Raw genomic sequence first — 27,925 nt, 5'->3', positions numbered from 1 at the left:
GGGCACTCAGAGACTGGCCCAGGGAGAGTGTCGCAAGCCAGAGACACGGGCTGAGGGCTGGGTGTGGACCTGGCAATGGGAGAGGAGACACGAACATCCTCAAAGGACCAGCACCTGCGCCCAGCCAGCATCAGGCCTCCTGGCCTCGGGCAGGACCTCAGGGGCTCCACACACATCTCCCCTGCCCTGGTGTCCCCACCCTGGCCAGACACAGCCCCTGCCCTTGGCCTTGGGGTTTCTCAGCTGTGCACTTTCCCCTGGCTAGAGACTTGGTGATGGGGAAGCCCGAAAGCCCAGTAGGGATGGTGGAGATTGCCGGCTGGTCGGGACAGAAGCACCGAGGCTTCCTGGAGGGGGGGCTGCTGCTGCTGCTGCTCCTGGTGACGGGCGCCCTGGTGGCCTTGGGCCTCCTCTACGCCGCCAACAGCAGAGGTGAGTGAAGGCGCCCCTCCCCGCTGCCCCCACCTTCCGAAGCGCCTGCGTGCCCGCCCACCCTGACAAGCCAGTCTTGTCAAATGGGGCAGGCGGGGTCTGCACTGGGAGCTGACCTGCAGGGGGCTGGCGGCCCCTTCCAGAAGGCTCCATCCAGAGCAGGCTGGCGACAGCGAGTTCTGCGGGCTCTGCGCTATGGGCTCTTGCGGGACTCCTGAGATGCACAGACCAGGGTCCCCACACCGGCCGCGCAGCCCCCTCCCCTCCCGCAGGCAGCGACACCGTGCACCGCAGCTCACAGGAGCCACAGTGGCGCCTGGGGACACCCCACCCCCTCCCGGCCCATCCCGCCACCACTCACCTCTGTCTCCATGGCCGCTGCGCTAAGACCCTCTCCCCTCCCCCCCCCCCAGGCCCGCTGAAGGTCGTGGCCTCCCAGACAGGCTCGGCTTATTGCAAGGTGGTGGGAGGGGTCAGCCTGGGGTCTGAGAGATGGGGGTGCGGCCAGGGCTGCTCCGCAGGGACACTGCCTCTTCTGCCCCCTCCCCTGTTCCCCGCCATGTGGACCTGAAGGGGCTGTCCCTGTCTTGGGTCGGGGGCCTGGCAGGGGGCACAGGTGCAGGCAAACCGCGCCCCCTGCTGCCCGCAGGTGCATGCAAGGGGCACCGGCTCAGGCATGGACAGGGGTGTTCACCGGGCACAGGACTCAGGAGAGGCGCTCCCTGGCACTCCCAACACTTGGGCATCACAGCCTCTGTCCATAGAATGTTCCCTCACTGGCCTGGCGAGGGCCGTCTGCACTGCAGTGGGACCATCCATCCATTGCTCAGCTGTGGATGTGATGGGCGTCCCAACCCAGGGCCGCTCCCAGCCTGTCCAGGTGCCTGGCGGGCCCCTGCCAGCTGCTTTGGTCTCTGGTCCCTCTGGGTCTTCTGTGGATAGACGGGCTCTGCTCCATGGGCAGGAGTCAGGAGGACCGCTGGCTGCACAGAGAGCCTCCGGGAACCCAGACCTCAAGGAGCCTTTGCTCAGAGCTCACTGGGCTGGAAACCCCTTGGTTAGAGGCTTCCAGAGGACAGGGCTGGCCCCTGACCCCCATCCCAGCTGTGGGGCACAAGGGGGCCCCTGTCTTCTCCCAGGTAGTGCCGAGCAGCATGAACCCATCAGACAGGGGGACCCTCCCTACCCAGTCGGCCTTCTCCTTGTGGTCTCCTACATACAAATGGGGTCTCTGCTGGGGCTCCTCAGTCAGAACCCCGTGCCCCCACCCCCAAAAGTGACCCCCCCAGCTGATCTCGGCCTCGGGCCCCGCTGAGTCCATGGAAGGATTTATATGCAGCATTACTATTTATTTCTAAGCGCTTTCTCATTTCCACTGCAGGAAATGAGATATTTTGAAATCTTTTTTTTTAATCAGATGCGTGGAGATCTTCCTAGTTACCCTTATTTCATGGTTTCTGCATTCACTGCATCGTTGTCAGAATCCGTGGCTTATGCGATACTGGTTCTTCAGTATTTGCTGACTCGCTTCAGGACTAGCGCGTGGTCAGTGCTGCCCGTAACCTGCGTGAGTTCACGGAGGACAACTGTCAGACAAAGTCGGAGATGCAGATAAATCCGTTGGATCAGTCGAGTCTTCTGTCTGTTTGGGGTTTTCCTGTGTTAAGTCTCGTGCGGGAGAACCGGTTTCCCCCGTAACTGTGCCAAGTAGCAACTTGCCGATGCTGAGGCTGGGTTGTTATGTGAATACAAATCCAGAATTAGCGTGTCTTCCGTGACCTACCATCGCGGTGACCCTTTCTACCTTAAGGCAGTTTGCCTGAAATTCCGTGTTGGCTGGGACGAATCTAGCTCCCCGTGTCCATCTGTTCCCTTCCGTGTTTCTTCCAAACGTTCTGTGTCCTTAGCTTTCGCTGTGTCTCTTGCAACAGTTCGCGGCTGGGTGGGGGCCTCTGTCTCTTACCTGAAGCACCGAGTCTCTTCCATTCGCCACGGTCACAGGAATGTCCGGTTTTCCTCTTGTGCTTCTCGCACCTCTTTTCTCTCTCGTCTTGCCCCTCTTATTTTGTTCTCTAGTCTCCCTCAGCTAGCTTGCAAGTTTTCGATCACAGTCCTTTAAGGGGGTTATCTTAGATTTTTTGTTTGAATAGTTGTTATTTTAAAAGTTACAGACAAACCCTTTTCACAACATCAAGTGTTTTTATAGAAATTACAGCAGGAAATACAACCCATCCACGAATCCTGGTCCTACCAGCCGCGGCAATCACTGTTCATCACAGAGGCCAGCAAACTGCAGCTCACGTTTTATAAATAAAGTTTTATTGGAACACGGATGTGCCCATTTATTCATGTATTGTCTGCAGATATTCTCATGCTACAAGTGAAGTTGGATAGGCGAGACAGAGTTTGTACGTGGCCCCCAAAACCTAAAATATTGACTACTTCACCCTTTACAGAAAAATAGTGCCAACCCCTGGACTGAAGTGTCTTCCCATGTCTAAGCCTTGACTTTGAACCCTTTTTACTGTCCCTGTGGGATGCCGGGTGGCGTTACAAGGTTGCGGTGAATGCCCGGGCATGGCTAGGCATGCCGGCTCCCCCAAATCCTACCTGCGTGAACTTGGCTGGTTTCCTTCATGCCTCGGTTTCCCTATCTGTAAAATGGAGCATAGCATAGTACATACATTGGAGGCTTACTTGAGGGCCCATGATTTAATGCATCGATAACACTTAGAAAGACGTCTATGTCTGTCACGCTGTTCACGATCAGACGTGATAGCAGAATAGTGGATTTTGTCGCTTACCCCGCACCAGGGTGGTTCCTGATGTGCTGAAGGGAAGGCAGACTTAGCCCCCCCACCAGCCAGGCCCTGCCCTCCCAACACAGTTGCGTCTTGTCTTTGGGGTAAAGCCGCGGGCACCGTTTACAGTATTTCTCCTGAGTATTATTCACAGCTGAGCTCTCTGCCAGTATCTGGTTTCCTCATCATTACTAGCTGCCTTGTTCAAGAGGTTTCCTTTTTTTTTCTGTCAAATTATTTTATGACAAGCCTGTCTTTACCCATCTCAAGTATCAGCCTCTTGCTCGTAAGACAGATGTTTAGTCAACCGTGGGATGTGGCTTGAGTGCGAAGCACTAATAGCTCACCAACAGCTCCCACCGTTAATTCCTGTCGATGTGAGTCTGTTCAAAATGACATTTGTCAATCTTACAGTTTTTTTCCTAACCTCTCTGATCTTTTCTCCAAATAATTCTTAGGGCCTGAGCAGCTTCTGATATCACACAAGTAGTTACACTTGCTGTCTCCTGCAAGAGGTTGCGGGCCTGAGTGAGAAAGTCCTTCCAACATTAAAATTGTATCTCAGCTCTTCTTACCCACCTGTGTGGCGACTGTCTCACTCCTGAGGCCTGTCGAAGGGGAGACGGCATCATCTCTGCTTGGAGGGGCTCATCACTCCCTGAAACTCTGTTTTCCCCGTTGCCCTCTGACCTCGGGTCCCAGGTGGGCTCCAGAGAAGTTGTGACGTCTGTAGATTATCTGGGTTTTCCTTGTTGTTAGGATGGGAATGGAATTCTGTCATGACTTTTGACTTTCTAAGCAGAAAGCAGAATTGTTCTACCTTAGATCGTGTGTGCATATTTAACTTAATAAAGTGTCCAGTTAATCAACACCTCCGTATTTCTTCCAAACAACGCAAGCATTTAGAGCAGGTCAATTCCTCTTCTCCTCCACCCTGTCCATGTTACCGTGGGCAGCACCTGGCGTCTACCTTATTTTTATCTGCCGCACATAGGCAGCATTATGTAATATAGTCGAAGTTAATTTCAGGTTTCCCACATCCTAATCAGTTTCTTTGCTCTTCATTCTTCTTCTATCTCAGGGGGTCCTTATGAAATACTTTTTCTTCTTTCCAAAGTACATACTTTTGGAGGCTCCTATTCAAGGTGTGGTTTGTGGACCAGTGGTGTCAGCCTCACCTGGGAGCTTGTTAGAAATTCAGAGACTCGGGGACTGCCCCAGCCTACTGGGTTGGAATCTGCATTGAATTCCCACGTCATTCATCTGCACTGAAGTTGGGGAGCACTGATTCAGTGTTTGCTGAACTTGCTGATAATCAGAATAACCAGGGGCAATTGTTAGAACTCCAAACCTTGGGCCCTGTCTCAGTCTGCTCAGGCCGCCATAATAGAAATGCTATAGGCTGGAAGTTCAAGATCAAGGTGCCAGCCAAGTCATTTCCTGGGGAGGTCTCAAGTCATTTCCTGGGGAGGACTCTCTTCTGGGCTTGTCGTGGCCACCTTCCCACTGTGTCCTCACATGGCGCTCTGGTGTCTCCCCTCTTCGAATGAGTCCCCACCCTTATGACCTCATTTAACCTTTGTCCCTGGGGGTCAAGGTTTCAATTATGAACTGGGGAGGAGCCAGAGTCAGTCCAGGCCTCTGTCCAGGTGTGACCCTGAAATCTATAGGACGAGCCCGTGAGGTCTCTCTCCTGATCAGGCAAGACTGGGGAGCACTGCTTTAAGAACCTTTCACACTTAGTTTTTGTTTATTTGAAAATAACTTCATTTAGTACCCGTCCTTCAGTGATGGTTTAACTGGGGAAGTAAATCTGGGCCTAATTCTCCCTCGGTGGCTTGAAGATTCAGTCTCACGGTCCGGCTTCCGTTGCCGCTGTCCAGAAATCTGGGCCCATCTAACTGTCATTCTTCATCGGGTGAACTTTCCTTCCCTCTGAGCTGTCTTTTCTTCGTCTTTGGTATTTTTCACTTTTACCATTGAGGCATCGAGCTATGAAAATGTGTGTTGTTCATTCTGCTTTGGAGAGGTTCTGATCCCTGAATCTCAGCATTGACACCCTGGATTTATTGCGGGAAGCTGTACACCATCTTTTTGAATATTGTGTCTCCCACGTGGCCTCTCTTCCCCCGTTCTAAAACTCTGTTTACATGTGTCCTTGATCCTCTCCACCTCTATCCTCTGCGTCTCTGGAGTTTTCCTCTCTGACTTGGTCCTACATTCTGGATCAATACTCTGAACTACTTTCCAGCTCACTCAGCCTCTCTTCACCTGTGTTCTCTCTGCAGAAATTCTTCCTGAAGAAGCCCTGCAATAACTTGGAACACATACACTTTAGGACACTGCCTTTTCTCATATATGAATTAAAATGTTGCTTGTGTTTTGCAAAATGTCAGTTCTCCAAAACTACATCTGAATATTTCCGCACCGCAGTTAGATGGAGCTCCACGATTAGAGTGGCACGCTGTCACTCAGGTTTCAATCAGCAAAACAAACTGCAGCTCAGGGAAGAAATCCATTTTGGATTTTTTTTTAATTTAATCTCCGTGGGGGGCCTGGGTGGCTCAGTCAGTTGAGCGTCCAACTCTTGGTTTCAGCTCAGGTCATGATCTCAGGGTCACGTGATCGAGCCCCGCACTGGGCTCCCTGCTGAGCATGAAGTCTGCTTCAGATTCTTTCCCCCTCCCCCTCCCTCTCCCCCCTCCTCTGCTCCTCCCCCCACTCAGGTGTGCTCTCTCTCTCTCTTAACCTCTCTAAAAAAATAAATGAAATCCTTAAAAAAATTTAATCTCAGCACCTACATTCTTTTGTGTTTCTAGAATTTATAATTTTTTCTTTCACAGACTCTTTTTTAATGTTTCATGACCTTGTTTTCAACGTTTCTTTTACTTCTTCAAACATACTTGGATTATTTTCTGCGTCAGTGAGGTATTGATGCCCAACAAACTGCCCCAGTGCCCAGGGGTTAGAACGGCGCTCATTTACGGGGACATGTATGTGCACAGCCGTGGCGGGGGTCAGCTGACCCGGGTCGGGCTCGCAGGGAGACTCTGTTCCACGGGAACTGCACCCCCCACGAGCGCCAGCAAGCAGGTCTGGGCAGGTGCCTCTCCCAGCAGGAGTCTAAGAGGACAGCGGAAAGCACACAGGCCTCCTGGGGTCTAGACCCAGAGCTGCAATGCCATCCCGTAGCATCACCTGCACCTCATACTGTGGCCAAAGCAAGCTGTGCGGCCAACCCACAGGCAAGAGAGGGAGGAGATGTCCTCTGGCCAAGGCATGCGGGCAGAGAGGAGTTGAGATGTGGAGCCCATCGTGCCCCACACCTGCGGGATCAGAGAGTCCCCAAATAGAAGATCCTCGGGGACCGGAGTTCTGCATCTGTTTTGCACACCCATGGACGCTTGTCGTTGCGTCAGCGTGAATCCCTGCTCGCACTGGCTTCACCTGTGGGGACCCCGTGTCTCTCGGGCTGAGAAGTTTCCCTCCAGAGAACATGTGTGTTTGTTTCCATTGAACACCTAGGGAGCCACCAGCCTGGGCATGCTTAAAATAAGTGTCTCAGCTTGAGGTTTCCTTGGCCACACAGTCCCGTGAACTCGCACCCACACCTGCCTGACAACCAGCCCGTGATCACACGTTCTCCGGGGAGGAAGGCTATTTTCCACCTGTCTAAGATTTCCACAGCTTTCTTTTTTGAGAGAGACAGAGACAGACAGAGAGAGGGAACATAAATCATTCAAATCAAGGCCAACCTTTAAGAAGAGCAAAACTTACAGACAAAAATCTCAAAACAATGTTTTTTTCAAACTATTTTTTTAACTTGGGAGTCTATGTGAAAATACTTCACCTATTAGAAAAGTTATGCAAGCAAATATAAAAGAACAAAGAGGGAGTTCTATGTCAGGTGAGTGTTAAGGAAAGCTGCTCCCGTCGGGAATTATGAAGGAGAAGAGCATCCTTCTTGGGGTCTGTTTGCTGTGTTTCCTGTCGATCCTATTTTAGCATTAAAGGAAGCTTCATTTCTATTCGGCCTTTGTGTCAAAAGGGCCTTGCTGTTTTGCTTCCCAGTTAATAACTGAGGCGCCTGGTGGCTCAGTCAGTTAAGTGTCTGACTCTTAATTTCAGCTCAGGTCACAATCCCAGGGTCTTGAGATCGAGCCGCATGTCGGGCTCCACGCTGGGCATGGAGCCTGCTTAACACTCTCTCTCCCTCTCCCTCTGCTCCCCTCCCCAATAATAACTATAACGATAATAATAATAATAACAACAATAATAATAATAAGGTCCCATCGTTCCTAGATCCTGTGTTCCAGTTGTTTTAAAACTAATTTAAAAATTTCTTAGAACAGCTTTGGGTTCATGGAGCTATTATGAAGATAGTGCAGTGCGCAGAATGGGTCTCGCCAGCTTTCCCAGTTAACCTCCAACTCTACGCACTAGGATACATTGTTGCAAGTAATGAACCAACATTCCCGTCTATTAACTAAGGCTGTACTTTATTCAGATCTCCCGTTCTGTCCCAAGATCTTCCAGGACGCCACATGACATTATTCGTCAAGCCTCCTTAAACTAGTCTTGGCTGTGACAGTTTCCCAGACTTCCCTTGTTTATGATTTTGACAGTTTTCAGGGGTCCTGGCCTCGAATTTTGTAGAATGTCCCTCAGGTGGGATTTGTCTGACGTTTTTCTCATGATCAGACTGGGGTGATGTGTTTTGGGGAGGAAGCCCTGAAATCAGGGGGACATACTTCCAGTGACTCATCACCACTGCTGACCACGATCGCACGGCTTGAGCCTATAGTGTTCATCAGGTCTCTCCACCTTAAAGTTACTTCCCCCCCCACTTTCCATACAGTCCCCTTCGAAAGGAAGCCACCATGGGCAGCCCATTCCCAAGGGGTGGGGAGTTAGAATCCACGTCCATAGAGGTGGGGCTCCTACATACACTATTTGGAATTCTTCTGTATGGGGGATTTATCTATTTCCCCCCATTTATTTACTTATTCAATGATCTATTTATGTCGGCATGGACTCATGGAAATCTATTTTATACTTTGGATTGTAATCCATTACTAGTGTATTTTTTTGTGGAAATAGTTCCAACTTGGGCCACTGGAGGCTCTGACACACCCCCCATCCTGTGGCTTTGGGATTTTGGAAGGCAGGGGAGCACTTTCTTGCTTTCTAGCTTCTGTTCCAGGCTCATCTTGTATATTTCCTGGCCACCATTTCTCCAAGGACCCCTGGTTCCTTTTATCGGCTAACAGTGTTCAAAGCCACCCTCGGGCTACGGGTGTGATTCTTGCTACTGGGTCACTTCTTGGTGCCGCTCTCAGCTGACAGAGCGAAGACGTGTGTGTGCACGCACACGCTAACCCTGTGTGTACACGCTCTCTGTAGCACTTCTACATGCAACTCTCTGTGTCTCTATTAGGCTAAACGGGAACCTCTAATCCGTGATCACATGCATCATTCCGGCCTCCTGCCCTGGCCGGTCTAACCTCCACTGCAGCGGTGAGGAGTCTGTCTGTCTGCCGGCCACGTCAGACTCCCTCGGTCCCAATGTTCACGCCTCACATTCCCGCGGGACCAAGCTCACCAACGACAGAACAGCACCGCGGACAGCTCCTCTGCCTGGGGTCTTACACACTATGCAGTGCCAAGGCCCCGTAGGTCAGCACCCACTCCCCCACCCCTTTCTGCGAGGCTTCTTCATCCACGTGTGATACATTTTGGCTCTTGTGCTGCATTCTGTCCTGGGACCTGAGACCTCCTCAGTGATTTTCACATCCGCCCAGGGATACCCCTTGCACTCCCCCTGTTCTATATCCACCACCCCTACTCCGCACCCCTGCCAAATGCCCGGCCATCATTGTTTACCACCTCTGTAGTTTGGGTCTTTCAAAAGGCCATCTAATTGGAATCGTGGTGTATGCCGCATGTTTGGATGGCTTCTGCACTTGGAAATATACACGTAGGCTCCATCCCTTCATCTTTGCGTGGCTCGACAGCTTATTTCTTTTTGTTGCTCAACAATAATGCCACTGTGTGGACGTAATACAGCTTCCTTCCCCACTCCTCCGCTGAAGGACATCATGGTTGCTTCTAGCTTTCTGGAATTACAAACAAAAATCTGCTATAAAATTCACATTCAGGTTTTTGTGTGGGGGAAACACCTAGGAGTGGAATTGCAGGATCTTTATTGTAAGGCTGTGTTTGGTTCTGTGAGAACCTTCCACACCGGCTTTCAGGGCGGCTGCACCATCTGGGGATTTGGGGAGTTTTCCTCTGTTCTGTTTTGTCTTTTTCCTTCGTGCCGTGGTCTGGGTCACCCACGTTGACACGGATTCTGTCTTGTGCATGTTCAGTGTGTTGTGAAGCCTGTAAAACCAATTCTTCACTTCAGTCCTTTCTTACCGTGTCCATTCATCTGGTGACGTTCACCACCTACCTACACCCGCTTCCCGTCTTCGGTGCCAGACCCTTCAACTGAATTATCAGAACCACTAAAGATTTTGTCTGCTGACTCTGACATCTGGTCACCCCAAGTCCACGTCTTTGGACTATTTTGGGTTTTCCTTGATGAAGGGTCATATTTGCCTGCTTCTTCTTGGGGCGGGGGTTCTCACGCTTTCCTGCCTGCCCATGTCCTTGGGGAAGGCCCCTCGAGAAGGACCTGGCGGGTGGTGCGCTCACAGGCTCTGCCCTCACAGGTTCCTCCGGCGTTGAGCCCCAGCGTCCAGGGGAAGGCTGTCACAGGCCCCTCTCTCTGGAGAGGACCCCTCCCTGCCTGGAATGTGGCTCTGTAGGTTTCCTGCTTGCGGTTCTCGGCTGGTCTCTGAAAACCCCCATGTTCTTGCATCTGCAGCTTGTTCTCCTCACTGGGGAGGGAGCCACGGTCGCCTCCAACTTTCTTCATCCTACTCAGAAGCAAAAGTCCCTTCTCCTCCTTGTCTCTGTCCCTGAAGTGGTGGCCCTTTGGGGTCCAAGGCCTAGTTCTTGTCCCAGGGCTCTGGGTTAACGAGGCTGACAAGCCTCTGTGGGACAGCCACGCCTTGGCACCCATGGACCATTTCATTTCTGGTTGTGATCAGCTCTGTTCTCCTGTGTCCATGGGGCTGGGGCTCTCTGAGGTGGGCCCTGGTCGGACTCACATCTGAATCTTCAGTGCCTGGCACTGGGGCTGACTCATAATAATCAACAAATGTTGCACTGACGAACGAACAAATGGTGGATGGAAAGAGCAGAAACAACAGGTGGGGGAGAAATGCCTCTGCCCACCCATGCCAGACCCCATGATTCATAAGCATTCCTTCCAATGGCCAGGACCCCAGGGAATACCCAGGGGGAGCTCTCTACACCCTGTGCATTCTCTGACCTGCAAGAGGCCCTGTTCCCTCCTCTCCACCAGGTGTCCGTGTACTTCCCCAGTGGGGAAAATCAGCCACAAGCCAGGGCTGTAGGTGGCTAGGCCTGGCACGTCCTCTCCCTGGACCTGCCTCTCCCCTGTCCCTCCACCTCACCCCTTCCCCACCCCCACTCCAGGTAGAATTGACAACCACCCGGAAGATCCCGATGCTGACCTGGGCAATGCCCCCATCCTATGCAGGGGAGGGATGGGGGGAAGGTGGCCATGGGTCAGAAAGTGGAAGTGACATCCTTTCCCCACAAATGAGCCTTTTATTCCTGCCTTGGTAGGACCCCAGGAGCTGACCACCTTACATGGTGTGGCCCATGACCCCAAGATAGAAGAGGAAGTCAGAGAAGAAAGTCAGGCAGCCCCCAGAGCACCCTGGACCCCAGCACTGCAGGAAAATGCCAGGGCTGTCCCCAGCAAGCCCCAAAGTGCCCCCTGGGGGGGGGGCTGGAGGCAGAGAGCTGAGTGCTGTGTTTCTCCCCAGGGAAGCAGCTGACACTCTTTCCTAGCCGGCTTTGCTTCTCAAAGGAAGAGAAGACCATTGTAAAACGAAAACCCCGAGGTAGCTTTGCCTTCCCTATCAAAACACGGCCCAAGCACGTGGGCTGGAAACTGGGCCTCCTCTGGGCTGGGCAACTCATGGCAGCCCAGGGTGTGTAGCTGGGGAGTGGGGCCCTGCCCCGGGACCCCAGAGTCCCATAGAAAGACAGGACAGAGCAGGGACACAGCCATGAGCACCTGCTAGTTGCAGGATATTCCCTCGACTCCAGGAAACCAGCATGAGTTACGCTCACCCCCAGGCATGGGGCGCTGTCCCTGAGACCAAGCAGGTGCACCTTTATACAACCAGCTAGCAGCTGGTACAGGGGTCGGAGGGGCCACAGTGTGCAGAGACAAGCAGCACAGGAAGGCTGCCTGGAGGAGGTGACAGGGGCGAGAGCTGGCTGTCAAATAGGCAGGAGGGCAGAATGACCAGCTGTAGTCCTGGGGACCCGGGGAAGCTATGGGAATCAGTGGAGGCAGAGGGTGTAAAGAGGCTCCCGGGTCACAGCAGGGCTCAAGCCAGCGTGAGGCTCACCCTCACTCAAAGCCCCTGTCCTGGGTCACCTGGGGAGGGCTCAGGGTCCCAGATTGGACTGTCCCTGGGGGCTTGGGGTGGTTTGAGGCCTGGCCCTGTCCACCCCAGCACACTGACCCCACCTAACACCCCGTCCTGCTCTGCCTCCCCACTTGTTCACGCCGTATCTTGCCCACAGCCATTCAACGGCCCAAGGAGATGGGTGAAATCTGTACCAGCCCTGGCTGCGTGATAGCAGGTAAGCCTCCTTCCCCACACCTTCCACAGCCCTGCACCCCCCAGGGGGGGGTGGTCCATGATGCTAGCGCAGGGCCCCCCAAGGCCAAGGGAAGCCACCTGAAGACGTGGCAGGGGGGCTGGTGGGCAGACCCTAGCCCTGCCTGCAGATGGGGCCTCTGCAGTGGGCGAGGAAAACAGGTGTGCTCCCACTTCCCATCCCCGTGCCCCCCAGGAAGCGGCCCTGCCCCTGCCAAGGCCCCCACGACAGGGAGGAAGATAGTGCTGGGCCCAGGTCTTCCTGTAGTTACAGAAAGAAAGTTCACATGAACATACGAGTTTTCTCCCAGGAATTTGTCTTCAAATTGGGGTCCGTATGCTGCTATTTGCAGACTGAAAAGAGTGAAAATGGTCTCAAGAAACACCAGTGAAAACTCAGAAATGAGATTTTTCTGCCCACGTAGGAGGCGTGCACAGGCGATTGGGCTGGTGCTTCCTGCCAGGCCCCAGCCAAGTAGGACAGAAGGACAGGGAGGGTCCCAGGTTGGGGGGTCCACAGGGGGAATCCAGCCTGGCCGCCTCAGCTGAGAGCCTTCAGCTGGACCCCACCGACCCTGCACATTCGGGGTGCTAGGGGCCAAGCCGTCTCCTCTAACAGCAGACAAACCCTGAGTGGTGGGTAAGAGGCCCCCTCTCCCCCACAGACACACTGGCGAGTAAAGGGGCTCCAGGGGCAGGGCCCCCAGCACAGCACCCCCTGGGCGCCCAGACTGCAGGCGTCCAGGTTTGCAAACGTGGACGTAAAGGGCAGAAAGGTCACGGGGTTCCAGGTCTTGTGGCTAATAAGTCGTAGCCCTAGAACTTGAATCCCTGCTTCCGACCTCACTGAGGCTCGGAGAGGGTGACTGACACTCCCAAGGGCTCACAGTCGTGATCGAACGTCCAGCAGCGCATCTGCGGCCCGTAACCAGCTGCTCTCCCCCTCTCCGCCCGTCTCCACGAGCAGCCGCCAGGATCCTCCAGAACATGGACCCATCCAGGGAACCCTGTGACGACTTCTACCAGTACGCGTGCGGAGGCTGGCTGCGGCGCCACGTGATCCCCGAGACCAACTCCCGCTACAGCGTCTTTGACATCCTTCGGGATGAGCTGGAGGTCATCCTCAAAGGTGAGAGCAGCCGCGACCTTGGGGGTGGAGCTGGGGTGAGGCTGTGCGTCTTCCCCTCTCCAGGGTGGCCGTGGGGGCAGCGGGGACAGGGGAGAAGAAATCCCCTGGGATAAAGGCCTGGCAAGGGCAGAGGGACCACCTCTCCCCCAATGTGGTGGGGGCACTGGGACCTTTGACCTGGCGCAGCCGCCTCAGGCCTCCATCCAGCTTCCTCCTCTGCCCACAGGGGTGCTGGAGAATTCCACCGCCAAGGACAGGCCGGCTGTGCGGAAGGCCAAGATGCTGTACCGCTCCTGCATGAACGAGAGTGAGTGGGGGGGGGAGGTTGGTGGGGTGGGGGGTGTTCCGGGACCCTACAGCCCCTGCAGCACAGCAAGGAGGGGGACATGCCACTCAGGACTCATGCCAGAGGGGCTGTGCCCCCACCGGACCACTGGGTCCAGGCTCCCCTGGGGACACAGCCTTTCTACCAGCTGCCTGTGACCCTATTTACAGTCTGACGCCAGCTCAGAGCCACATCATCGCAGGAGGAAAATGGTGAGGGGCCCACCTAGAGGCCCTGGGGAAGGTACACATGCGTGCACATGGACATGTGTGTGTGCGAGTGTGCGTGCGTGCATGTGGGTGTGTGCGCACACATGCACACGGACATGTGTAATGTGTGTGTGTGGACAAGTGTGTGCACGCATGTGGACATGGGTGTGTGCACGTGGATGCGTGTGCGTGCACATGCTCACTGTTAAAGAACTAGCATACTTGTGAAGGACAGTGAAGCAGACTTTATTCAGGGCCGCCCTGATCGGTGCAGGGCCCACTGCAGTGGGATTTTCCATGGGGGAAAGAGCGGGGGCATTTGTAGCCCAGGGGCAGCATGGGGTCAGTGGACAGAAACTTACTAGAAGGGGAAACTGGGGTGGGGGCTCTGGGGAAGCCAGCCTTACAGGACTGCTGCCAAAGGCAGGCCGGGGAGAAGAGACGTCACCTGGCCAGCCCTGCATCCCCACCTTCACCTTATTTGTGACGGAATTTCCCAAGCTCCCTGCCAAACCATCACTGCCCTGGAGAAGTTGTCCTGTTGGCCGCGATGCTGGAGCCCCCCCACCCAGGCCAAAGGGCCCAGGGCCGCCCACGGGGCACCTTTTAGAGCACTCCCAGGCCACAGGGCCTCCCTCAGGCTGGCTCGCCCAGCACCCGATCGCCTGTCCCCCGCCATGCCCCTCGTCCTGCCGGCCTGTCTGCTTTCACCGAGCCCCAGGCGCCTGTCCCAGCTGCACCTGCCAGGCCCCTCGGCGTCCGGCGCTGCACTGACGGGGGCCGCACTCGGCGCCGGGCGTGCAGCATCCCTGCGCGTCTGGGTGAGTGACCCCTCCTCTATTCTCAGGCGTGATAGAGAAACGAGACTCGCAGCCCCTGTTGAACATCCTGGACGTGATGGGAGGCTGGCCGGTGACCATGGAGAAGTGGAACGAGAGTGTAGGTAAGGCCAGGGCCTGGCGGCGGCCTCGCACAACACACGGCGGACACCGCCCGGGGCTCCTTGTAGCTGAGCCCCCCAGGCTCCTGCTGGCCAGTGTGTTCCAGCTGCTGGTGGGCCCCCTTCCAGGCCCCTAGGGAGTCCTCACCTCCCCCCTGCCGGGCTCGGGGGGCACAAGCGGACCACAGGCCCCGTACACGGCCCTGATGTTCCCTGGGCACCGTTTCAGGAAGCGGGTCCCCCGTGTCCCTCAGCCCCCGGGGGCCCACGGTGTGCTTGCCACCACGAGCCGGGCAGGGGTTCGGAGGTGGGGACCCCGGGAGCCGGGCAGGCTGCAGCCTGAGGCGCTGACCCCCCAGGCCCCAGGTGGGAGCTGGAGCAGCAGCTGGCCCTGATGAACACGCAGTTCAACAGGCGCGTCCTCATCGACCTCTTCATCTGGAACGACGACCAGAACTCCAGCCGCCACATCATCTACGTATGAGCCGCGGGGGGGGCGGGGCAGGTCGGGTCCCTTGTGCCTGGCTGGGGTGCTCCAGGGCAGTGGGGAGCCAGCCGGGGCTGGGGCTGGGGCGCGGGGGAGCTGCAGTGCTGTTCCCAGAGCCCTGCTCCTGTCCGTGTCCTGCTCGGGGGCACCGGCTGCCCACGGAACCGGGTCCCGGTCCGGGGAGCTGGCCCGTGTGCCGAGCCGGTTCTCAGGACCATCTGTCCGGGCCTCTGTCACCAGGGCAGGAAGGCTGACCTCAAGAAGCCACCACTGGCCACAGCTAGGCCACACTGCTCTGGGAGGGCAAGGGTGCCGTGAGGCCACATCTCAGCCCGCCCCGCAGCCCAGGCCCCACGGCCCTCCGCCCATCAGTCAAAGAGCAGGGCCGGGACACCGGTGCCCACACACACACCAGCATGTGCCCCTTCCTGGTGGAGCCCATATTTCCACTGGGCACAGTTCAGGAGGAGTGGAGAGAGCTGCTGTCCTCCTCAGCCAGGCTGTGGGGACCCCCGGCTCCTTGCCCAGGCTCACGCCTTCTGTGTCTCCAGATAGACCAGCCCACCTTGGGCATGCCATCCCGAGACTACTATTTCAACGAGGGCAGCAACCAGAAGGTGAGTAGGGCTGGCCCTCGCCCCCCTGGGCACTTTTTTGCCTGCCCCTCTGCCCTGCCCGCCCCACCCATTGCTTCGGAGCCCACCTGTGGTCCAGCTTCCCTTTGTGACCTTGACCTCGCCGCCCACAGCTAGCCTCTGTGAGCACCTGCGGGCCTGAGGCCTGTGGACAAGCTAAGCTCGGCATCATCAAAGGGACCGTCCCCAAACGCTCTGCGCCACATATGGGGACAAGCTCGGCTTGGCCTGTAGCCCCGAGGGTCACACCCCGCATGCCCGTCCCACGGTGCAGGGCTGCAGTCCACACTGCTGGTCTGCTGTGTAGAGCCTGCTGAGATCTGAACACAGGCCACCCGAGCCTGGGCCTGCTCGCTTAACCATTCTGCTCCTGCATCAAGGGAAGAGGGAGACAAGGAGCCAAAGAGGGGAGAGCAGGGTAGAAGGATGAGCCGAGGAGCGGCCTGTGACAGGTGGAAGTTGTGAAATGACCCATGTTGGGGAAGCAGTACCGTGGGCTTCCTGGTGGAGGCGGGCTATGAGCTAGGCTGTGATGGATGGGTCCAGCCAGGAGAAAAGCCGAGCGTGGCTGACGGAAGAGCCCTGGGATGGGGTGGTAGAGCTGAGAGAACCAGACCGGGTGGCAGCAGAGACTCGGGATCTGGATGGTCTCATGCCCATCAGCGTGGACAGCTGTGGTCGAGCCTGGCCGCAGGTGTCAGCCCACCTGATGCCGGAGGAGGTGGACCTCTGGCTCCTACCTGCGATGAGGGAAGCCCCTCCCAGAATGGGGCACTGAGAAAGTAGGTCCAGGAGGGGCCTCCATCCTCAGTACCCACCTCCTGACCCTCGGGTGGACGGGAGCCTGGAGAGGGCAGACCAGCCAACAGCCCTGGGCCGGCCCTGGACCTTTATTAAGCACCTGCCGTGTGCCCAGCACTTTACAGGCAGCCATGCAGCCAGACAAAATAGGTCTCCGGTCCCGCGGGAACCCAGGGGCATGGGGTCACGCGCCTGGAAGGGGTGGAGCAGGGAGGGCAGCTCTGAGCTGGTAGGGCGTGGCCTCAGCGAGCAGCCGACCACGCCGGCGTGAGGAAGCAGGTCCACTCCGCCTGGAGCTCGCAGCTCCCACGCAGGCTTGCCGCAGAGTGCGAGCGGCAGCTGAAGCCCTGGCCTGGGAGGGCGCGACAGTCTGGAGTGCCCCATCCCAGTGCTCGTGGGGCCTTGCCATCACCTGCTGGCCGAGCTCGGCCCCACGAGCCACCTGGGGGCCTGCTTCGAGTCATACGCCCACCCCCACCCCACAGAGAGCTCCATGGGGGCCAAGGTGGCCAAGGCCGCCCGACTCCGTTCTGCGTCCTTTGGCCCAGGTGCGGGAAGCCTACCTGCAGTTCATGGTGTCGGTGGCCACGATGCTACGGGCAGACATGAACCTCCCGGAGAACAGCTACCTGGTGCGGGAGGACATGGCGCAGGTGCTGGAGCTGGAGACGCAGCTGGCAAACGTGAGGCCGCAGCGCGGGGGCGGGGCAGGGGCGGCCCGGCTGCCCTGGCCCCCCAGCCCCAGCGTGACCACCTGCCCCCGGTGCAGGCCACGGCCCCCCAGGAGGAGAGGCACGATGTCACCACCCTGTACCATAGGATGAGCCTGGAGGACCTCCAGAACAAGTTCGGCCTGAAGGTGAGTGCCCGCCACCCACACAGCCCCGCCTCCATCCGCTAAGCCTCAGAAACAGATGCTCGCGCACACACACCAGGGACGCTCTCACACTGGGACAGCAGGAGCCAACTGGGGGGCACAGGCCCCCCCATCTATGAGGCGGCTGCAACAACGACCCCACTTTTCTGAGCAGGAAACAGGCCTGGAGGGGTTGCTGATGAACCAGAGCCAGGGAGACCCCCACCCAGGGCACTCTGTCCCCAAGTCTGCCGCACGGATCTGCCCACGCCAGACCGAAGGCTGCCCCACACCGCCAGACCCTCAGGCCCTCCCTCCCTGCTGGCCAGGACTTATGTTCAGGGGCTGGGGGCAGGGGAAGAGCAGCCCAGGCCAGAGAGAGGGGAGCACCCCACCCAACCCCAAGCTCAGCTGGCTGGCTACCCTGGGCAGGCATCCTGTCCAGTGGCCTCCCCCAGGAGGGGCAGGGGTGCGGTTCTAGCCACCGCCGGCCTTAGGTCAGCAAGCAAGGCCCAGGTCAAAAGGCGGAGAGGGTGGGTGAGGACAGAGCCAGGTCATAGGGCCAAGGGCCTGAGCGGGGATGGAGCCAAAGTCAGAGGGAGGAGAGGGCAGGGGCTAGGGATAGAAACGAAAGCTCCTAACTCCGGACCAGAAAATGTAAGTGTCCAGAGCCGTAGAACAGAACAGGAAAACTCAGGGAGACTCCTGCCCAGGGCTCATGGCACTTCGTGTTCCGGAAGGCTCCATGGTCCCTGGAGCCTGCCCTCTTGCTTGGCACTGGCTCTCAGTGGTGGCCTGCTGTGGCCACCCCCCTCCACACAGCCCAGCAGCTGGCCCACGCCCCAGCGGGCACTTGGGGGAGGCTGGCCCTGCTCTAGCACTGGCCGCATCTGTGAACCAAGGAGGCAATCCCCACCTTGCACCCGTGCTACCAGGCAGGCCAGGAGAGAGAAAGAGCGGGACCTACAGAGTGTGTCAGAAAGCAGGGAGAGGGTGGGACGACGGCAGCCAGGAGTGGCCACGCCCTGCGGCTGATGGTGGGAGAGAAGCTTGGAGGAGGGACCGTCTGCTATGTGTGGCCCCAACAGAGGGGCAGCAAAGGCCAGGGTCCTGAAGCAGGAGTCACAAGGCCGCTGGAGGGCAGATGAGGCCCTGGAGGTGACAGGGCGGACAGGGCCAGACCTCCAGGGCACAGGCCTTGCTGCTGTGTGAGAGGGGTTTGGGGCCCAGACTTGACTCACAGCGAGGACCAGGCTGCACCACGGTCCAGGCGGGAAATGGTGGCAGCTGGGACAACTGTTAGCAGACGTGCTGAGAGGGCTGGCTTCTAGATCTATTTGGAAGCTAGAGCCAGCAGGATTTGCAAATGCCCTAAATGTGGGAAGCGAAGAAAGAGAACTCCGACGGCCTGCAGGTGCCGTGCCACGGGGATGGCGCAGGAGCAGCCCCGCGGAACGTCCCGGAAGCCCGGCCTCACGGCGTCTGCCACCTGATGCTTTATAACACTTAGACTTGCCTCCACGTGAGCTTGTGCGCACAGCCCTCGCTCAGATCAGAACCACTACGGACACCCCTCCTGGGGGCCCTTCCCCTGCCCTCCCCCGAAGCAGCCACCACCCCGACTTCTCCCACCACAAGACTCGACATCACAGCCAGACAAGCTGGCTCACTTGCACGGGGCTTCTCTCGTCCTACGTGTTGTAGGTGAGACTGCATCTCGCCGTCATTATGCCCCATCTCACTGGGCATCAGGCGAGCTTTCGCTCATCCTGACGGCTGTATGATCCATTCTGAAAACATGAGACAATTACGCCCTGCTGTACTCCTTAGGCCTCTGGGTCAGATCACATTCTGGACTCTTCTGAATAATGTGGCCATGCTCATTCTAGTGCATGTCCTTTGGGGTGCACATGCGTGCACTGTTGTTGGGTATCTACCTAGGAATGAGATGGCCAGGTCACGGAACATATATATGTTCGTCTTTCGCCGATAACGCCAAACCTTCCCCCTGGGTACAAAGCTGCCGTCCCCAACAGCAGTGTGTGAAACGTCCTCTTAAGGTGCCTTACTCATCTTTCATCAGATTTACTCTTAGCCATTTCGTTCTTCTCACACTGTTAGGAAGGGCGTCATTGGTAACATAATCTTCGTGTTTTTGCTGCTAGCATAGAGTCTGACTCGTACGCAGGCAATTCTACCATACTGATACTTTATCTGTAGGTCCTTTCGGGGTTTATGCACATGAAATCGTGTCCTTTGTGAACAATCAGTCTTATTTCTTCCCTTTCAAACTCACTGATTTTATTTCACTTGCTGGTCTTACTTGAGCTGGCGGGGACACTCGGCACAGCTAACGTCACAGTAGCAGACATCTTGTTTCCTTCCTAAGAAGAAGAGCCTGCAACATCTCAGTTTCCACGTTTGCTGTGGACGTGTTTGTATTTGTTGTTGCTGCTGTTGTACGTAGATTCCCTTCATCAGATTGTTGCATTTACCTTCTGTTTCTAGTCTGCTAAGAGTTTTTATCATGAACAGATGGTGAAATTTACTAAATGTCTTCCTTTCTGCATCCATCAAAATTAGGATGTGATATTCCTGCTTTATCCAGTTATCACGGCGAATTAACAGGATTCGATTTTCAAATGTTACACCAAACTCGAATTGCTTGAATAAATCAAGTTTGACTGTGATGTCTTATCCATTTTATATAGGTGTGGATAAATCCTAATTGCTTATATTTTCCTTAGAATTTTTGTATCTATGATCATAAATGAGACCAGCCTGTTACCTTCTTTCTTTGTAATATCCTGATTTTGGTATTAAGTTATTCTTGGCCACAAATCCAATTCAGAAGAGTTTTCTCTTCCTCTCTTCTGGGAAGTTTGAGTAGGATTCGCAGTATGTCTTCCTTAAATGTCAGATAGCATCCATTGGAATAGCCAGATGAGTATGGAAATTTCTACGTGGGAATATTTCAAATTAAAGATCAGTTTATTACATGCAAGACTGTATTTGCTACACTTTGGTCATTTTGCTAAGTTGTGGGGTTTTTTTCAGGAATTTTTTCACCACACTGAAGTTTTTAAATACATTGGCATAGAATCTCTTATCACAGTCCGTAGGCTCTGTGCTAATGTCACCGCTCCTTCCCCTGATTCTGATCCTCCATGCCTTCTCTCTTATTCTCTGAATGTTCTTTGGTGGGAGCTAGATTTCTTGGATGCCAGGAGCTGTGTCTACCTCTCTGTGTCTCCCTCTTTCTCCTCATGCCCTCCTTCCCCAGGGGTTTAACTGGACCCTCTTCATACAATCTGTGCTGTCCTCTGTCAAAATCAAACTGCTGCCAGATGAAGAAGTGGTGGTCTACGGCATCCCCTACCTCCAGAACCTTGAAGACATCATCGATGTCTACTCAGCCAGGTGAAGACCCAGGGAAGGTCCCCAGCATCCCTGCCCCTGCCCCCCACCCCTGCGGCTTCTCCTCACAGGAGAGGACCCCAGGGAGGATTTACTCTGGGAGTGAGGGACATGAGCGGGTCAATGTTTGCGACCAACAGAGCCTTAGGGAGAGATGTGAACCCTCCTTGAGGTGTCGCAAGCGTCCGGGAGCAGACAGACTGTATCTGGGGGTTGTCCTAGAGGCTTTCTCCACCACCGCACTTGCAGTGAGCTCCCTGCGTGGCATAGAAGCTGTTGACCAACGGCCCATGGACCAAATCTCCTCTCTAGGCATATACCGCTCACCTGTTCTATACCCCACCCTCTGCCTCCTGCCCTCAGGACCATGCAGAACTACCTGGTCTGGCGCCTGGTGTTGGATCGCATTAGTAGCCTGAGCCAGCGATTCAAGGAGGCACGGGCAAGCTACCGCAAGGTGAGCGGGACCCCACAGAGGCGGCTCCTGCCCCTGCCCTGTCATTGAGGCACTCAGTTTATGGTACTGAGCACCTGCTATGGACCAAACTCCAAGGTCCACACTGGGATCAGATCCATGAGAGAGGCTAACAAGGTATCTGCCCTCTTGGGGCAGTCGACAAACTGGAGACCTGCTCTTTCAAAAGCAACAAGTAGGACATCAGAGGAAGGGACAGGACAGGGAGAGCCTCTCTGTGAAGCTGACACTGGAGACCTTGAGGAGAGAATGACTGAGACATGAAAAGACTGGGGCAGGTTCCCAAGGAAGGGACACCCCATGGCCACGTGAAGGAAAGGAAGGAGATGAGGTCAGGGAGAGCGATGGGGGCCAGTAATCATGGGACCGATGCATGGATTCCGCATGCCCTGAAAGCCGCTGAGGTGTTAAGAGTGGGAAGCACAGCCTGGTGTCCTGCTTGTGTGGTCATTCTGGCTGCTCTGGGGGTAGGGTGCAGTCAGGGCAGAGCAGGGGACCCACTGGGAAGCCCTGTGGTCTTGGTGGCTATTCTGGGACAATGATCAGGGGGTCATGGAATCAGAGTGGAGACAGGGCCATCATCCAGGTGGGGTGACAGGTTGGACCAGGGCATCGGCAGCAGATGAAGGTGCCTACAACAGAGAGTTGAGGTACGAATGGGGAGACGAGGGACGAGGGAGTCCGGGGGACTCTGTGGTTCTTTGCTAGAGAAATGGGACAGGCAGAGGTCCTCCACCATGTGAGGAAAACATGGCAGAACAGGTTGGGGCAAGTCAGGACCCCTGCTTGTTATGTTGGCTCGGAGACACTACTAACCAAGCGTCTCTACTTCGGTGATGGAAAACTGGGGCCCGGAGAGCTGGTAGCTGGCAGCTGAGCTGGATATGGCCCCCGGGGCCTCCAGAGTCAACACCAGCCTGTGCTTTGGGGTGGGGCTGGGGTCCTTGAGGTCAGAATCCGGCCAGCCAGCCAGGCCAGGGTGGCAAGAACAGAGGGCAAGGAGGCACTGGGGGCTGCCCTGGTAGGGGAGGGCCCTACCACTGCCCGGGGGTAAAGGCCCGACCCAGAGCCCGGGTCGGGAGCCCTCCCCTGAAAACTGCACTCTCGGTCCTGCCCGCACCCATGACCAGCCCTCAGAGGGGAGTCTGAGTGCATCCGTGCCCCCCACTGGCTCCTGGGCACCCTGAGGCCGAGGACAGGTAAAGGCAGCAATGAGTGGGTGAGTGAATGGCTGACGGGCCGCCGCAGGCGCTGTACGGCACAGCCGTGGAGGAGGTGCGCTGGCGGGAGTGCGTCAGCTACGTCAACAGCAACATGGAGAGCGCCGTGGGCTCCCTCTACGTCAGGGAGGCCTTCCCCGGAGACAGCAAGGACGCGGTGGGTGCTCTGCTCTTGGACTGCTCCGGTGCCCCCGTCCATGGTCCGTGGCCCAGGGCCAGGTGCTTCCTCCCCGCAGGGATGCTGGCCCACAGTGGGTGGGGGCCCAGATCCCATGCCTACACCCCACGTGGTGACTCCTAGCTCCTGGTGTGGGAACCCCGAGGGCCCCCCAGCCTCGCGTGTGCTCGGTGGTTCTGGGGAGTACAAGTTTGCCCAGAGGCCCCACCCCCAACCCTACAGGCCTGTCTGGGAAAGGGGACACATCATACAGGCTATGAGTCCATGGGCAGGCAGGCCCCAGGCCCACCCAGGAGAAAGACCGGTAGTCAGGACCCCTGTCCCGGTGGGGATCATTCCTCACCCCAACCCCAGTGCCATAGCAGGAACAGGGCTTTGGACCAGACCTCTGCAGAGACCCCAAAGCTGGTCATGCAGGACAAGGGCCATGCACTCCCCCCAGGTCAGAGAGCTCATCGACAAGGTGCGGGCGGTGTTCGTGGAGACCCTGGATGAGCTGCGCTGGATGGACGAGGCGTCCAAGAAGAAGGCCCAGGAGAAGGTGGGCGGGTGGCTGGAGTTCCAAGGTCAGGGCTTCCTGCCGGGAGAGGGCAGCCCCAGCATGGGGGCACAGGGTGACCATCGCCATACCCACATAGAGATTAATTCACCGAGGCTGGGCATGGCTTGCTCAGAAAGGGGCTGTGGGCAGAAGCAGGACCAGAAGCCAAGTCTGGGAGACCCCCCAGCACCCCTGGCAACTGATGGGGGTGGCCATGGCCTCAGAGCAGAAGGCCCTCTGGGCCAATGTGACAAACGGAAGGCAAGCGACTCCGCCCAGCGCTCGCCCCATCAGACCCCTGGCTGGCTGTCAGGTGGACGTTTGGCCTCAGGCTGAGCTGGTCCACGTCTGTCCCCATTAAACCTCCCCACAGCCTACAAGGAGGGGCCGCGTCCCTGAGCCCCTTACCCACAGCGCAGTGAAGCGAGGGGCAAGGCCAGGATCCCCACAGTGAGGCAGGCACAAGCTGGCCCCAACGTCCTCCCTAGGCCATGAACATCCGGGAGCAGATTGGGTACCCAGACTACATCCTGGAGGAGGGAAACAAGCACCTGGACGAGGAGTACTCCAATGTGCGTCCCGGCCCCGGCCAAGGGGCCCGCCAGGACCTCCCCTGCTCCCGCACCCCCACCCCGATGGGCCCCTGAAGCAGCCCTGTGAACCATAAGCCTTCAACACCCTGGCAGGTGGCTCTGGCACTCATTTGGCCGCTAACTGGGTGGGCAGTTCCAGAGTTCCCTGTCACAGGGGGGACACTGAGGTTGCATAAATGCCCAGAGCCAGCAAGGGCACCCCCTGCCCCCCACCTGCTCCCAGAGCATGTTGGCCTTGTGCAGGACTGCCTGGCCAGTCCCAAGGCCAGTCGCCGGCCGCTCTCGGCCTCCCCTGCTTGCACACTGACAGTGACAGCCCCTCTCCCATAGCTGAACTTCTCGGAGGACCAGTACTTTGAAAACGGTCTTCAGAACCTCAAGGCTGGGGCCCAGCGGAGCCTCAAGAAGCTGCGGGAGAAGGTGGACCAGAACCTGTGAGTGCGGATAGCACATGGGAGCCGGTGGCCTGAGTGCAGGGCCAGCTGGGGGGCCACTGGGACCGACTCAGCCCCCTGCACCTTCTGCTTTGGGGCCCAGGGCTCGGGGAGGATTCGGATCTTTGGATTGCCCAGACTCGCCCCGGCTGTGGGCGACACTGGTCTCATGGCACGGCCACTGTGACACGGGCCCTAAGTGAGGGTGGGCTCTGGTCAGCCGGTAGGGGGCCTGGGGGGAGGGGCTCAGAGACGGGCTCCAGGTGACCAGCCTGTCCATCACAGCTGGATCATCGGGGCGGCCGTGGTTAATGCGTTCTACTCCCCAAACCGAAACCAGATAGGTACGTTCACCCGCTCCGTGACTGACCCCAGCCCCTCAAGTGCCACCAGCAGCCCCCACCCCTTCCTCCTGGGGGCCACCTCCAGCCTGTGCTTAGAAGGAGAGAACCTCTCCCCACCTGTAGGAACTTCACCCATCACCCCACCTGCGGCGTTCCTCTCCTTTGTCTGTGGGTGGTGGGGCGAGGTCTTAGAGACGGGGGCCGCACACCCCTGACCCGAAGGCAGCAGAGAACAGTGGGAAGAGCCTGGATCTGCTGTGCGCTGGCCCTGGCCTCTCGGCCGCGGGACCTTAACTTTCTTGTCTGTAACATGGGCCCATTTGGAGCCCTGCCTCCTGGGCTGCGGGGTTTAATGGCAGGTGCCCGCCCCAGCCTGGCGCACGGGAGGTGCGCTCGCTCAGGGCCTGTTCCCCACCCCGTCCCCGAGCAGTGTTCCCCGCTGGGATCCTGCAGCCTCCTTTCTTCAGCAAGGAACAGCCACAGGCCTTGAACTTCGGGGGCATCGGGATGGTGATCGGGCACGAGATCACTCACGGCTTTGACGACAACGGTAGGGAAGCTGCATGGGCGTTCAGAGCGACGCCTCCAAGTCACACACCCACACACCCCTCCCCTCTGCACTGAGCCGCAGTCCCAGGAGGGGACAGAGGGACAGGGGCTTGGGGCTGTCCATCCCACCCCTGTATGATTCAGATGGGGACACTGAAGCCCAGGGCATGGGAAGGACTTGCCAGGTCCCCAGGGGAGCTACAGAGGCAGAACAGGTCTTGAACGGCAGGCCCCAGTCAGGCCTCTTGCTCTAGGCAGAGCCACGAAGGAGAGGCCACAGGGCCTGAGCCAGACTCCACCTCATGCACTGGCCACTCTCCTCCCTGGGCCTGTGACCTGGAGACAGCAACACCATATCTCGTGTAGCTCCGAAGCTCTGAACCTGCCATTATTCCAGGGTGGCCAGCATCCTCCAGCCCCGGGATGCACTGACCCAGCGTTCCCACCTCCCACCGTGGGCTGGGGACCCCTGCGCGGCTCTAGGGGCCTGTGAGCGTACACAGGGGCTCCAGCTGCAGCCCAGAAAGGCTGGCTTTCCCACAGGGCTTGAACACTGGGACCTTCTGAGGGCAGCCTCGTGTCCCCCCAGGACCATGTGCTCCCCTTACCTGGGGTCCAGAGAGTTTGGACACCCCAGAAAGGGTCATTAAACCCTGACACCGGACAGCCCAGGCCCTGACTCCGGGGGTGGCAAGGGAGACCACCAAAGCCCCCCTCCTGGGCCTGAGCAGCCTGGCGACACTGTGCTGGTCCCCCAGGACCATGTGCCCCCCTTCAGGGGCCCGCTTCCTGCTCACACAAGAGCTCTAGGTATTGGGGCTCCTGGGAGGATTGCGGTGAGGCTGGCACTGGGCAGGCAGGGCCATGTGGGCAGCCCGCTGTGCCCGCCCAGGCCGGAACTTCGACAAAAACGGCAACATGCTGGATTGGTGGAGCAACTTCTCGGCCCAGCACTTCCGGGAGCAGTCGGAGTGCATGGTCCGCCAGTACGGGAACTACTCCTGGGATCTGGCCGACAACCAGAACGTGAGCGAGCCACCAGCGGCGCCGCCGCCCCCAGGGACCCACACCCCAGCCCTGGCCCCAGGGGGAGGCAGGGCAGCCGGGCCGCCTGCCATCCCGGGTCCTGTACGCAGGTGAACGGCTTCAGTACGCTCGGGGAGAACATCGCCGACAACGGAGGGGTGCGGCAGGCATACAAGGTGGGTCCGAGCAGGGGGCCCTCCAGGACGGGCGTCTCAGTGAGGCAGAGACGAGGCATACCCTGGGACCCTTCTGCATCAGTACTGGAAGGCAGCAGGGCCCCGGGGGAGCCAGCCTGGCCGCGGGTGGGTGGGCACCTGGCTGTTCTGCCCGTATTTTACCCTGACCTTAGCAGAGCCTTCGACCTCTGGGGAAACCACTGTCCATCTCCAAGTGAGACAGTGACATTCACCACGTCCCTGGCGGCCTCGGCAGCACCCCTACACCTGCAGCCTCAGGCTCTGGGCCTCAGGAGCTCATTCTGGGTGGGTGCTGCGTGGCCATCTGCCTGAGCCCAGCCAGTGGCGCACTGAGATGACCACTAGGCAATTAAGGTAGGAGTGACCGTCCCTGGGGTGCTCAAAGGGCCTTAAGCTGCAGAGGCAGGACCTCCACCAGGAGTAGGCCCTGGAGCTGGACCTCTGTTCTCCTGGACCCGAGGGCTCCCGAGGCCCTGCAGGCTGGTATGGCCCTGGGAGCGAGGGCAGGCCTGGGCCCAGCACCTGCTTGGCGCCCGCAGGCTTACCTGAAGTGGATGGCAGAAGGTGGCAAGGACCAGCAGCTGCCAGGACTGGAACTGAGCTATGACCAGCTGTTCTTTATCAACTATGCCCAGGTAGGAGCCCTAGTCCCCACCCCACCTGCCGCCGTGCCCGCTGGGAACCCGCTGGAAGGCCTCCACTATGGACGCTTCCAGGGGCGCGGTGAGCGGGCAGACCAGGCAGAACCAGAACTTACCAGCCTGGAAACCTTCCTAGAGGAAGAGGATGGCGGGGGTTGGAGCCTGGGAGGGTTCAGATGGAGCTGGGGCTCCCCTCCCCACACCCAAGAAGAGGCAGCCTGGGACCGGTGGGACTCCCTGGTGCCTGGAAAGAAATGAGACCACACGCCCATCCCTGCCACCCCAGGCCCTCCCCACCTGCGCCTGGATCCCTTATTCCTCCCTCCCATCCCCCAGTCCCGCCCTTCCCCCAGTCCTGCAGCCACGCCCCTCGTGCACCCACAGGTGTGGTGCGGGTCCTACCGGCCTGAGTTTGCCATACAGTCCATCAAGACCGACGTCCACAGCCCCCTGAAGTACAGGCAAGTAGCCCCTGCCTCCCTGCGGGCAGCCCCCGCCTCCCTGCGGGCAGCCCCCTTCCCCCACCCCGGGCACCCAGGGAAGCTGGCTCAGGCCCCTGGTCGCCCTCAGGGTGCTGGGCTCGCTGCAGAACCTGGCGGCCTTCGCGGACGCCTTCCACTGCGCCCAGGGCACCCACATGCACCCGCACGAGCGCTGCCGCGTCTGGTAGCCATTGGCGAACCGCACTGCATGGCCCACGCGCACCCGCCGCCCAAGGCCAGGCGTCCCTTCCGCGCGCAGCTGGAGTCTGCGAGACCGGCACGCATCCCGCCCCGCGCCTGGAGCGCAGCCGCAGCCCCGGGGCAGAGCGGCGCCCCCTGGTGCCCTCCGGCTTGCGGCCAGGGCGCTGCGCCCAGCCCCCGTAGACCTGTTTAACTGTCTGCACCCACTCTCCAAAGCGTCCTTGTCAGCTGTCCACGAGCTTCAGACTTGAGCTAAGTA

At 57.9% G+C, this 27,925-nt stretch overlaps 1 protein-coding gene across 1 annotated transcript; it reads left to right on the top strand.

Moving 5' to 3' along the window:
- The first annotated feature begins 275 nt into the window (after positions 1-275).
- On the top strand, positions 276-27,925 carry MMEL1 (membrane metalloendopeptidase like 1). Its single transcript, XM_026520022.3, has 23 exons — positions 276-432; positions 11,138-11,215; positions 11,910-11,969; positions 12,954-13,115; positions 13,342-13,422; positions 14,497-14,592; positions 14,949-15,067; positions 15,628-15,693; positions 17,061-17,195; positions 17,282-17,371; positions 20,652-20,788; positions 21,149-21,242; positions 22,509-22,637; positions 23,101-23,199; positions 23,688-23,771; positions 24,123-24,226; positions 24,512-24,570; positions 25,001-25,120; positions 26,012-26,145; positions 26,256-26,321; positions 26,882-26,977; positions 27,368-27,444; positions 27,554-27,925. Exons 1-23 carry the CDS (start codon positions 276-278, stop codon positions 27,651-27,653), a joined length of 2,343 nt encoding a protein of 780 aa, XP_026375807.1. The 3' UTR covers positions 27,654-27,925.

This window comes from Ursus arctos, unplaced genomic scaffold (assembly GCF_023065955.2).
Source record: "Ursus arctos isolate Adak ecotype North America unplaced genomic scaffold, UrsArc2.0 scaffold_32, whole genome shotgun sequence".
Classification (NCBI taxonomy): Eukaryota; Metazoa; Chordata; class Mammalia; order Carnivora; family Ursidae; genus Ursus; species Ursus arctos.
Note: the sequence above shows the minus strand (reverse complement) of the source record. Positions and strands in the feature narration are given on the sequence as shown.

Coding starts and splice junctions, on each gene's coding strand:
- MMEL1 (XM_026520022.3), top strand. CDS start 276: ATGGGGAAGCCCGAAAGCCCAGTAGGGATGGTGGAGATTGCCGGCTGG. Junction 13,116..13,341: donor GCTGGAGGTCATCCTCAAAG/GTGAGAGCAGCC, acceptor CTCTGCCCACAG/GGGTGCTGGAGAATTCCACC. Junction 13,423..14,496: donor CCGCTCCTGCATGAACGAGA/GTGAGTGGGGGG, acceptor CTCTATTCTCAG/GCGTGATAGAGAAACGAGAC.